The 13324-nt window shown below is 37.7% G+C and overlaps 1 protein-coding gene across 5 annotated transcripts in view; it reads left to right on the top strand.

Moving 5' to 3' along the window:
• LOC113684214 (plexin domain-containing protein 2) overlaps positions 1-13324 on the top strand; it is a 14785-nt gene extending 1461 nt beyond the window's left edge. For 3 of the 5 annotated variants that reach the window (XM_027201550.2, XM_089183532.1, XM_089183531.1), the window contains exons 3-13: positions 199-377; positions 1753-1875; positions 2560-2629; positions 3019-3141; positions 3847-3900; positions 4265-4329; positions 4834-5023; positions 5620-5707; positions 5948-6020; positions 7605-7793; positions 8791-10525. In XM_027201550.2, coding sequence (XP_027057351.2) covers positions 199-377; positions 1753-1875; positions 2560-2629; positions 3019-3141; positions 3847-3900; positions 4265-4329; positions 4834-5023; positions 5620-5707; positions 5948-6020; positions 7605-7793; positions 8791-8886 — 1250 coding nt within the window. In that variant the 3' untranslated portion in view covers positions 8887-10525. Of the gene's footprint in view, positions 1-198; positions 378-1752; positions 1876-2559; positions 2630-3018; positions 3142-3846; positions 3901-4264; positions 4330-4833; positions 5024-5619; positions 5708-5947; positions 6021-7604; positions 7794-8790; positions 10526-11891 lie in introns of those variants that run through there. The other 2 variants (XM_089183533.1, XM_089183534.1) reach the window with 1 other exon arrangement.

Genomic DNA, 13324 nt, shown 5'->3' with positions numbered 1-13324 from the left:
TGACACGGCAACGAATATTTTTTTGCGTCAAAAGACTGCGAAATTTTTTCAGTTCTTCTATCGATGTGCAAAGTACCTACGTGCGAAAGTTCTTTCAAAATGTCACGCGATCTTAAAAAGGAAAGATTGATTACCCCGTGCGATGACGTGAAATTAAAAATAAATGTTCTGTTATCTTTATTTGACTTGTCCTCTTAGCCCTTCAGTATCAAGACTCACGTCACAATTTTCTAAGTTCTCTCTTGGAAACGGACAATACACTTGATTTAATTCGCCATGATCACCATCGGTCCAGAAGAAATCTGGGAGGAGTGCTTACTAATGACTCAAAGGATTGTGAACAGCCAGAAAAAAATTTAAACTGTTCAGAAGTGGAGGTAAGTGTTTTGTCAAGAAGCTATTTGTTTTTTATCCTTCTTTTCTCGTCAGCGTGTTATATTGTTTTTGCAGAAGGGTCACAAATATTGTCATGATCAAACATTAAATATTGCAATATAAGTTTGTTATCTGCAAAATATTTTGGAAATTTTTGACACAAAAGCTGACAAAGTTTAACTCTTTGGCTCCCTGAAAAGATTAACATGTAACTTCTCCCTGTAATATTCGTATATATTATCCAGCAAACAGGTAATAAGAATATTCAGACTTCTCACATTGAAGTTGTGTTGTTGATCTAACATTAAATTCTCGTAACTAATTTAAAAGGAAATATATAGCAGCTAGAGGAAAGAATGAAAAAGTAAATCGTGCATTTTAGTTTGGTGCTCCTTCCCTAGTTGGATAAACGGTTTAAAAATCTGGATGAAATGTTTAGAAAGTTAAGGAATAGATCAATACATAAAAATAACAGTGCTTCAACCTAAAAAAAAAAAGTTTTAGAATGTAGAAAAGAGGTGCCTCAAAGTTAAAGAATCAAGGTCTTTTCAAATCTTTCTCACAGATCTCATGCAATATTGACAACCCTCAGTGGTGGCCAAATATTTTCTATTTATGGAGACTTGTTTTGAAAACACATAAATATTATAATGTACAACCCACATTATTTACATGTTGTATATGTTGTGGTCTAATTTTATCATATCATAATCAAACTCATTATCATACATTACAATACCCAAAAACAAAACAAAAGAAAATTTGAACCAAGGGTAAAATTGAACCACAATATATATATCAAGCAAAAATTGCCGTTTTTACTCAAAATATGTGACCCTGAAAGGTAAAACAGACAATAATGGAAAACTGTTCGAATGTCAAAAATGTACGCATGAAGAATGATTAACGAATGGTACTTAAAGCATTTGAACAGTTTACCTAACTGTTCGAATGGATGAATTAATTATTTGAACAGAAATCAAGGTTCCGATGTGTAATGCTGTATTGTCACAATCCATTCTCTTGTATTGATCAAGATATCTAAATCGCTGTTTAGTTGAAGTACCATATTCACTTGTGTATGAGTCAAAACTCATTATTATTAATATAAGTTGACCCCCCATTTTGAAAGTAAAAAATTCTTTAATCATTTCTAATTAAAGAAGTAAAATTTAATTAGAAATTTCCCAAAAAGTTAATCTCTTCTACATGTACAGTATAATTCTGTAAAGCATGATAAATACAGTTCCTTGTGATACTATTGTTGTGAAGTTTTTATATGAAATAATTCACTATTTTTTGTTTTGGAATCTGATTATACTACAGTGTTATTTATCAATGACAGAAGGGTATTTCTTTCTTTTTTTTTTCTCTTAGGTGCATCATAAATACTATGTGTCACAAATTATTAATAGTGGAAAAGACTACTGGGTTGATGTCCAAGGTAATCCTGACCATGAGGAACATTATAAACTATCGGACAGCTATCTGTTAAGAAAGGTATTTCTATTTTTATGCATTAAATATTGTTACCAGCACTAACAATAGATGGCAGTGAATGGCTGCTTTTAGGGTCAGTGGTCGATTTAAGACAAGTGCAGTCCCCCCCACTTGTACATGTGGAAGTTTGTTTACCTGTTACAACCTAACATCAAAATATATATTCTCCGTATACTGTTCTCTGTACATTTCCTAAGGTGCTGATGAGGTGAAATTGTGTATCAATCAAGAACTACTGTAAATGTAGTTGGTGATCATTTCCTTTATTCTCATGACCTTAATGTGAGATTCAGGAGTGATGTTGTAAGGAGAATTTACTTGTAGATGCCAGTTGCTCATAGGTGTCAAAGGGTTAACTCTTTAACTCCCAGAAGTGATGAACATGTAACTTCTCCCAACAATATCCATACATTATCCAGCAAACAGGTAATGGGAATATTTAGACTTATCAGGTTGAATTTGTTATCTTGATCTAACACCAAATTCTCATAACTAATCTATGAGGAAATTTGTAGTAGCTAGAGGGGAGAATTAATGATCAGATCTTGTAACTGCTAGAACATTCAGGGCAGCTTATTTACATGAAGGCTTAAAGTTATCAGGCTGAATTGCACCACAATCACTACTCATACTATTTTGATAATCAGTGCTTTAAACTTATGAAATATCTTTCATTTTTTGTAGCCCTATCCATTAAAATTCAAGTTCCCCTACTATGGTCACTTGTTGGACTCTGTGGTGCTAACAACTGGAGGTACGATGTTCATGTAACTTATTGAAGAGAGTTTGTGAAATGAAATAGTTTGCTCTATAGTAAGTTGGAAAACTTTGTTTCTCTTTTTTTCTTAACCCTTACACCTCTTGAGTAGCTCTTGCTCTCTTTTTAATTTTCTGACTTTGTATCTTTTTTCCTTTTTTTTTTCATTGGTGGGTCTGCTTTTATCTTTTACCTTTTTTTCCCCTTTTATTCACTCTTTCCCTCCTCTCAATCCCTTCCTTTTATTCACTTCCTCCCTTCTCATAAACTTTGCCCCTTAGAATTGATATTGGCACAAATACTTCTTTTGATACACATAGATTTAAAAACCTGTGTTGTCCATCACATGATATCACTTCTGCTTGATCCTTTTTTTTGTGCAACAGGGTTCCTGTACATGGATGTCCATGACACAAGGCTAATGACACAAGTTCAGTACCTTGCTCCACTGATGGCATACTTTAATCCTCATTTAGACAAAGATTCAAAAGTCCTTACATTACATGATGGCAAGTAAAAACTTATGGAACACTTGATGGTAGAAGCTTAAAACCTTTCACTTTCAAGATCTCTGTTTGGTCATAGTATTGGTGGCAGATACTACTGATTGTAAATTTTATCATCCAAGACTTCTTGTGACCCATGGTTGACTGCAAAAGAATTTCTTACAATATTAATACAGTATCGAGATGACAAGTGAATGAGAGTAAAGAAAAAATTAATATTAATAAGATAAGGAGATTATTAATTGATCTGATGCCAAATTCTCCTAACTACTGTCATAAGAATTGTATTTCAGACAGTAAGGAGAACTACTAATGAGATTTTGGGTGTGAAAAGGTTAAGCTATGGATTCTCATTTTTTCCTTTGGTCTATATTTTGTGTGAATTGCACTTCTCCATACTACATGTAGATCAGTTGTAAGGTTTCTAAGAAATATTTCCTCTGCATTCTTTTTTCGCTGGTGCACACTTTGCATGGCTAAATCTTTTTATAAGTGCAGAATCCTGGAAGGCTTAATGATCCAACATTTGAAGCCTAGTTTGAGTGGAAAAATTAACTTCTACATCGCAAGACTTTTGCCATTGGGAACAAAGAATTTAGCAGACAGAGCTCATTTCCCTTAATGATGAGCTAGTGTTTTTACCTTTTATAAATAAATATGTTTTTCCTGATAAATTGCTCATTTTTATTTTATCTTTTTGTTTTTCAGAATCCAAACTGACAGTGCAGTGGAACCAAGTTCATTTACATAACAACAAATCTGGTAGGTATATGTTCAAGCTTAGATTAATGATAAAAATCATTATCTTGTATCCTTTTCATTAATTCATGTCAGCCTGTTTGTTGTATTATGTTAGATTTTCCTTGGATAACCATACTACCGAATTTTTATCAAAAATGAAACATTTTAATATGCAGATTCTCATTATGGGTCTACAAATTTTGACACCATCATGTGCAATTGTATGGATAAGTCAGTGTGAAAATTGTCAGTTTAGATTTTCAAAAGCTGGTAACCCCTTCTGATCTGTTATGCAGGCATTTTTTTTTTATTATTGATGCATTCAATCATCTTGTTATGGCTTGCTTATATGCTGCTTTATAATACATTCCATTTTTTTTTTCAGCTGGACCATTCACGTTTCAATGCACTCTGCACAAGGATGGCACAATCTGGTTTGCTTACCAAGCGGTAATTGCATTTCATCCTGTGCTTCTCATTACATGAAAATATTGAGATGGTCCCTCTGTAGCCACCCCTATCTCTTCCTTAATTCTTCTGCCCCTGCCACTTTCAGTCCATTCTTTTCATCTCTGTCTCAATCCTTTCACTCTTTCAAAACTGTCAGTATTCAGTCACCCCATCATCTTAGGCCTATCACACTCTGATTTCTCTGTTCCCATACTGTCATTCACCCTCATTCTGCTCCCTCCTGTCCATTTACTAACCACTCTGCCACCCTTCTTCCATGGATCTTCCCCCATGACCAGTGGTATGAAGTCATTACTCTCCCATCAGTCCTACTCTTTCTGCCAACACCTCCTTACACCACCACTTCCCTTTCATCTAATCTGCCACCCTGCTTCACTGCACGTCCCCCTCTCTACTCTTGTAGACATACAAACTCTTAACCTGTGGAGGAGTAGATGACTTTTGATATCAGTAGTAAAACTCTTGTGTGTCTCCATGTCATAGATCCCTGTTAATGTGGCAGAAATTCCACATTTACCATACCACCCTGTTAAAGTCGGCATTGCAGACGCATTTGTGATTGAAGTTAAGAGAGGACAGGTTCGTTACCGATATTTCTACATCTACAGTACAATCAACATCACTATGAAGAGTGTGCGTAACAATGTGGCAGTCATCATTAAACCCCAACTTAGTAAGTTGTAACTTTAAATAGTATTTGGGTATAGAAAGATTGAAAAGGAGGGTACATGTAAATTTTGAGCTCTGCTGTCAGTTAAAGGGGAGTGTTAAATAGGTGATACAAATGAAATTAAACAAATTAAAAATATTACTAATAATTATATATAACGGTAATAGGATCAAGTGGAGTCCAAATCTGTCGGTAGTCATGCAAGTGGTTAACAAAATCGGATGACTACGAAGCGGGAGTCTGATTTGTACCCAGCAGTATGATTAGACAGAATTGGACGATAAGAAGTCTTGTTACCAATTAATCAAAACTATGACAAAATTTTAGAAAGAAACTAGACATCATTCAGTTATACCTTTTCACTAAAAAAACAACAACCACAACAGTTAACTTGGTGAAATGCAAGACAACAGTGCGCGCACATGACGCGTTCTGTCCACTTACACAGGCATGACGTGTTAACTGTGCCTTTCACTGTCCTATTACTCTTTCCAATTACAAGCATGACTCGTACGGTGTCTCATTAGTGCTCAAATTGGGCTGGTGATAGCCAATCACATTTGAGAATTTTGTTATGGTTTTGATCACTATTATTACAGGTTGTGTGAGTGCCCAGTCATGTTCTCTCTGCATGAAGAGGACTGAACAGTCTAACTTCACATGTCAATGGTGTCCTGAATTGAACAGGTGGGTAACTTATCACTTCCAAATATACTGTAGATGATGTTTCACCTGAAGAGTTGGAGCTTATTCCTGTATTTCCAGGACCAATCAGATGCATTAAGGAAGGTGTCCAAGTTTGGATGTGTAGGTCAACACAGTAAATCCTGGAATTTGGGACTGTAATCTTTGAAATTTGTCATTTTGGCAAATATTAATGTTACGTTGATGGGCAGAGAATTGATTGCTTGTTTGTAATTATTGTAGATGCTCTGATGGAGTTGATCGTCATCGCGCAGATTGGGATGCAAAGAATTGCCCGAAAAATGCCGTCAAAGAGGTAACTAGATGCATGTACGTGTAGGTTATGTTGCAGTCTGCCAAGGTGCATTTCATGACAGTAAGTTAAGCTTTGCCATGTGGACTGCGTTACAACCAAAACTTGGAGGCCTGAGCACAGTACTAAGAGCTTAGACTGATGATATTCAACACTGAGTGAAAAGTGCCTCAGTGAAGGGAGTAAGAGAAGAAAGAGCGAGCTTTCATTGCTTCTCCGTTGCAACAAGTCATTCTAAGTTAAAGATTTAAGGTGGCAAAAGTAAGATGGTTCTGAAGCCACTCCATAAATTTTGTGAAAACCATGTAGGAAGATAAACTGTTACATGTTGATTAGTTGTTTTTCAACAGCTCTGATTGGTGCATTTCGATCCTCGCTGTTTCATTCAGTGATTTGCTTCCTCGGCGGTCTGCTGTCGCACGGCTCTCCTGTTTTTATGTTTTTGATCGTGGGCATCCACGCTTCTGGAATTTCTATTCCACTATCCTTGTTGATGTTGTCAGGGTGAAGTCTTATCTAAATTGCTTCTTTGACCCTGCGCGTGTAGTAATAAGGGTCACGATCAATAAACTTTACTTCGTTCCAGAGTGGCTTGTGTTTGATGTTGTGGGCATGCTCTGAAACGGCGGAGGTCTCGGTACGGGCGAGTCGGATGTCTCGATCGTGCTCCTTAATTCTGTCTTGCATAGGTCTTCCAGTCTCTCCGATGTACATTCAACCTTGCCGCATTCATAGGGAATCCTGTAAACTACGCCGTCTTGTTTAGCCGGGTCGACAGCGTCTTTTGGTCGTACTAAGTGAGATCTTAACGTAGTCTCCGACTTAGAAACAGCGCGTACGCCTTGTTGTTGTAGGCAACGGCAAAGCTGTTCGGACAGACCTTTGACATAAGGTAAAACCGCAGTAGCTTTGAAATCGTTAGCGGGTTCGTCACTGTTGTTTGGTTTTCCGGTCTTGGTAAGTTTCCGCAAGAAAGAAAGAAAAGAAAAAAACCAATCAGAGCCGTTGAAAAACAACTAATCACAGCAGAGCATCATGCTTTAGAAGATCACGCATGACCAGTCGACCTCATCGCCTGAAGAAGACTAACAGTATGCAGTTGAAACGTCGCAATCTACATCACACTTGACTACATCGTGAGACAAACGAAAAACTTAGTTTTTATTGTTATTCACCACGATGAATAACCACAACCTTTTTCACTAAGCTCTGTGTTAGACAGTCACCAAGATGTGTGTTCTTGCAGGCTTTGCTGACAAGTTCTTGACCTGTTCGGTCCTGATAATGATCAGTATCCTATTTCTCCTTAGAGTATCACTACTGAATTAAACATCGAAGTCATGAGATTAAGTAAAATGATCACAAACTAAAACTGCTCTTGATTTTCGAACAAATTATCCCTGTCAGTCCCATTGGAATTAAGTGCGTAGAGAGCAGAATGGGGAACATGCATACTTATGTTAAGTTATAAAAGGTTAAAGGAGAGAAGTGTACTAGTTCACTACTTTGGGAACATTTCATTTTTTTTCTTTATAAAATTTTTGATTTGATGCTAAAAAATTGTGGTATCCACTGATTGTCTTGCAGTTGACCAAAGAGTGCAAAGCCAACACAATAGGCATAACAGGCTCTCGTAGGTCACATGAGAAAAAAGGAATCGGTGCAGGAGCCATCGTGGCCATTTGTTTCGTACTGGTGTTGATAATCGGTGTGGCTGCTTGGTGCATGTATGCATACAGGTATCCCACCTCAAAATCTGGACTCTTCCTCATTGAGGTAAAGATCATCTTTCAATCCTGTTGTTTTCAACAGCATTGGAAACAACATTTGAATTTTTCTCTCCTTTGAGGGTTTCTGTCTATCTACTAATAGATAAAAGCAGGATTTTTGTTCAATTTTATTAAAATGCACTAAAATCATTAAATCCATGAACTGTGAACATTAATGGACATAAGTGTGAAGAGAACTGAAACACTTTTGGTCATTTTGGCATAACAAAGATATTTACTCGTTTCATCCTCCACAAAGTGAATTTGGAACAGCTCTCCAGACATGTGACGCACATTTAATTCTACCAGGAGCTGATGTTAACTGTGATTTCCTCCAACTGTAGCTATGCATCTCCTCTTCAAACATGAATTCAGGAGTATGGGTACCAGTTGTTATTTATGCCTTTGGGGGTGGAGGATTTTTTTTAAATTTGGGGAAGGGGGGGAGGGGGGGAAGGGGGGAGGGAGGGGGAGGGGGAAAGGGGGGAGGGAGAAAGGGGGGAGGGAGGGGGAGGGGGAAAGGGGGAGGGAGGGGGGAAGGGGGGAGGGAGGGGAGGTCACATGGTTTTTTTTCAGGGGGAAGGGAGGGGAATCAGTTGTTGCAACAGAGTATAAAGAGGGACCACAGAAAATTGACTGCTTATTGATGGCTAGTCAGGGAAGGGGGGGTGGGGATGGGGTCATATGAATGTTACAGAGTAGTGTGAGCAAATTTCATTGTGGCACAACCAAAATCCTCAAACCCCTCCCTCCCATGATAAATAATGACTAGTCCCTAAGTCTTAGCTGAATGAAGAACATCTTGCTCAAAAGTTATTTTTATTTTCATTGCTTTTTGTGGGACAATCTTACATGTTTATCACCAAAGGAAGTTAGAGTTAACTTGGATGCAGCCATTGCTTCTGCCCTGACTGAAAATTGACTTATGACCCCTAGATCTCTGAGGATGCCATTTATTGTAAGGTGGACAATTGTCTTATCACATTTCCCATGTTTTTTCACAGGCCAGTCGCCGTCCCAGGGAGCTGTTCAAGAGTAGGTCTGATGGAGGAAACACAAGCCATGCAGCACCCTCTGATGTAAAGCCTCAAGTGCTGTAGAATAGTAGTGGATATTTCTGCCATTCATAATATGGCAGAAAGAATGATATTTGTCCAATCAATAATGCAAAAGCATAATTTTCCAAATCAGCACACACATGCTTGTTGAATGTATTTTGTAACTATAATGCACTTTTTAGTAAGAAGTTTTGTAGACTTGTGTTTTTCATGCAACAATTTCCCTTAGTCAACGAGAAATTCAAAAGCAAGAGTTTTGGTAGGGAGCTTTTCACGTTTGTGTCAAAATACCTTATCAACTTATCAATTCCATGCAAATAAGGGTTACAAAAGCCAGGAATGAAGTTGCAATTAGTTTAAATGCTACATTTAGGGCATGTTTACATAGAGGTGAGGGAACCCAATTTCTCTCAGGTAACCAACTCATTCATTTAATCTCTTATTTTATCTTGATAAAATTTACATGATAGGTGGAGTGACTTGCCAAGGCAAGTTGTCCAATCTGCTGGGTAGGGTGATCCTGTCAGCAGGGGTCACAATTTGCTGTGTCTCCAGGAGGGGTAACCCTCCTAGCAGGGGTTGCATTTGTGTTATATTTGCAAGCGCACCAACAACCATGAGAAACTTCACCCAGGGATGCTGGGGTTGTAAGATTGTACGTAAATGTAGGCTATTTTCTGACCATGGCTAAGTGGGTTGCCTCACCTACCTGGGGGGCCCCCACCTCCATGTAAGAGGTTGATTGAGATGACAATACAACTTCTTAACCCTTTAACTCCCAGACCAAATTTGTAATTCTCCTTACTGTCAACCATACAATTCTTATAACGTTAGTTCAAAGAGTTTATTATCGGATCAACTAACTTTCCCCAAATTGATAGTTTTCTTCACTCTCATTACTTGTGTGGTTGATATTGTATTGGTATTGTAAGGAGAAATTCTGTCTTGGTCACTCATGGGAGTTAAAGGGCTAAAGCCAATAAATTGTCAGTTTTGCTTGGCACTCAGTTGGTAAGCTTTCTCTTCTGGGTTTTCGATAATAACTGAATTGTTTTTCATCAACACAATCAAAGTGATTTACTGCAATATTGTTATGTGGATTGAAAATAATGTTGCCCTGTTCCTTTTTTTCTCCTAATTACAAGCTAATTTTCATTGCTTGTAATATTTTGGTTGTTAACTAATTTTTTTCATGATTTTTTTTTTCGATTTAATTTGTCCTTTTGATAAAAAAGACCATAAAATCTGCAAAATTGACCAAATTGAGTGGAAGCATATTGTAACGGACTTAGTCCAGGTCAAAGGAACTTTTAATCTGTCCTTGACCCAAAAAAATTGGTTTTTTGAAACACCTATTTAAAGCTATCCTATTATTTAGTACTATTTCAACTTAGTTATATTTACTGCGAAGTTTCGTCTTTTTTTCTCGTATTTAAAAACCGATGTAGGGTTAATTTACGTGAGTGGCATTTTGAATGCATATTTTTTAGTCTATTAAGGTTATTGTGTACACGGTAGAAAATGGTTTTGTGTTATGATAAGTTTTTGAGCTTTTCCTTTAAGACTATTTAAGCTGGAACGTTCATGAAACGTTTAGCTTTTTTTTTGCTTGTATATTTAAGTTACCAGTACTCTTTTAGCTTCCCACCTGAAAATGAAATTAAAACAGTCTTGTTGCTTATCTCTGTTGTCGTATAAGATGTACATGACATTCGTGGAACACTGATCCCTAAATACAAGTAAATCTCACTGGAATGCTGCTGAAATTAAGTGGGAGGGGAGGGTAGAACATGCTTAGTGCGTGGCTTTGTTCTTACCACATTTTGACGTCATCTGTGATCTATTACTGAACAGACGCACGCCAACTTGGAATCTATTTGTTAAGTTTATACTACACGGATAAATTAAAGTTTCAACTTTACCGCTGACCCTCGTTGTCGAGGCAGGATTACAAAGTGAGTTGAGCCATAACTGTTCATACCTTCAGTGAATTTCGCGCAGAGAAATCTACTGCCTTTCGTAAGGAGCTAAGAAATTTGACGGTTATACTCGTTGCGCTCAGTCAATATGAGAAAGGAAGTTGTTATTTGTTTTCAAGATGGGAGTTCTTGGTTACCAAAGATTTCCTACATTCATGATCACTACGATTCGCTTTATTGTCACAATAAAGTTTAATGTTTATCTTTAAGTTTTCGTTTTGGATTTAACTTTAAACGAGTCTCAAAACAGCTAAGTTTTAGTTTTGAATTATGAAGTTTAAGTTGCTCTTCTAGCTTGACTCTTCTGCGGTATCATCAGCAGGTGAAAGAAAACTTGGTTTTCATCACCCAAACAGAATACAGGGGAAACGCAGCGAAATAAAATATTCAGTGAGCAGAATAAAGTTCGGTACGTGTGCTTCAACCGTTTTGCATTTCAAATAACGCTCCTCTGCAAAGAAACAAAGTGCAATCGCAAAATTTTGCGTAGAATACACAGGAAGCTTCGAAGGCGAGTTATGCACGTTCCTCAGTATCAGGTGTTAGCATATCATTGGGTATAACCAAGTTACAGAGAAGTTTGCGACATTAGTAGTCACACTGAAGGTTGAAGGGCTCTCAATGTAAAGTGAAATTTTCAACTCGGCATTTTCTCTTCTCAATTATGTTTATCAAAAAAAAGCTACTTGCTTTGACATATTTTCAATTCTGTATCACGCAGAATGAGCATACTAGTTTTCTTGTGGCTCCCGTGACCTCACGTCCATGACTCCCTTCGTCCACAAGAGGGTAGTGCGCACTGTCTCTGGGCAGTGTAGCTTTTGTTGATAGCTGCTATCTTGATGGAAAGGCAACTCTTGCTAGATGTTGCCTTTACTGTTATGAAGTATCATTTTGGTTTTTAGGCTCTACCTGACACATTCCCTCATTTAATTTGCAGAGCAAATTAAATGAGGGAGGTTTACCCTTCTGTTATTTAAGAGTATCTGGCACTTTCTGGTTCCACTTACTATTCCCTTTATTTTGCTATGTATTGCTCTTCACATCTCTTTTCTTTTTCTTCCTCAGATGTGTTTGCTCAGGTTCTTATCAAAATCAGGCAACACCGGGAGTCAGCTTCTTGCGGGGTCTGGCGGACAGGTTCAAAATTACGGTCCTTTCTTCAGAGGCGTGCATACAGCAATACCCTTCAGTGGCACCGTGCGTGCCACAAGTGATAACAAGTTCGCGGTCTGTAAGCGTAAAGGAAATAGTTTTCTCGCTGATTATTTTCCCGAAGCTCTTTACTTACAGTATCTTGTGAAGCAGTTCCAGTCTCATAGCGCGATTGACTTCGTCTTAAACGGCATCAAATGGTACCATGTTATGGTTAATGTCCTATTTCCGACTGACAACCCTGAAGTCGACGCTTTCAGGTAAGAAAACTCTTTGTACTGCTACTGTCAACCATAAGGAACACATTTCCTCAGATTTGATCCGTAGAATTTTTAGCCATTCTTACTAGGATAACCCCGTGGATTTGCAGATGCTTTTTTGCTGGCTTTTGTTGTTTTGATGACATTTCTCGAGTAAGATTACTCATTACTCATTACCTGTTTGCTGATGAATGTATGGATATTATAGGGAGAAGTTTTATGTCAATCACCTCTGGGAGTTAAAGGGTTAAGCCATTTATTGCAGTATCGATATCTTAAACTTAGCGTATTCCGTAAAACCAAAACAACACACAATCGTTCAGAAGGAATAAAACTGACCAAACCGGAACCAAAACCAGTAGAGAGCGAGATAAACTAGTTTTTAGTTACTGTAGTCTTGAAGAGTCATAACAGAGCTAACCACGGATGGACGTATTCAGAAACGGATATTTCACATGGGGGTAGGCAACTAAATTTATGCTATGATGCTTTTCATAACAATACAATATGCAATGTGCTGTCATAAGTCGGAATAAAACCGGTCAGGCTCCATAAATAAGCAATGGCCTCTATTTTGCGCAAAAATATTTACGGATATCTGTTTGTGGACGTTATTTGTGCCAAACAGTTTTCCGAGAGCGAAGTTCGAAGAAAATGTAAGCTTCGAGAAACAGGTAATGTCCAAGGACAGATACATGAGCATATTTTCGCAAAAAATGGAGGTTCTTGCGTTTATTACCCTTTAAATGTTTCTGCAACTGGTGCGCGGGAAAAAAACGTTGCCGAAAAGCTCACCGTTTCCTGCGCGAGATGTTCACTTTTCAGTGTTCTCTGGTACAACTTTCTAAGTAAAAAAAGAGCGGTTTTTTTTTCTGTAACAACCGTAACACGCTCTCTCATCTTGAATTAAATCTTAAGAGAAAACTTCCTCCGGGACTTGAGTTATGAAAACTCGGGAATATCACCTGGGGTACAACCTCGCCAGTTTTAGCTGAGCATATTCAGCGTTGGGACCAATCGCGCACGAATAAAATTATTTGATGGATTTTAAGTTTAATTAAAAAGTCTAAATTAGTAAGCTTTAAA

This window comes from Pocillopora damicornis, chromosome 9 (genome assembly GCF_964200805.1).
Source record: "Pocillopora damicornis chromosome 9, jaPocDami1.2, whole genome shotgun sequence".
Taxonomy (NCBI): Eukaryota; Metazoa; Cnidaria; class Anthozoa; order Scleractinia; family Pocilloporidae; genus Pocillopora; species Pocillopora damicornis.
This window is presented reverse-complemented; position numbering and strand designations above follow the sequence as displayed.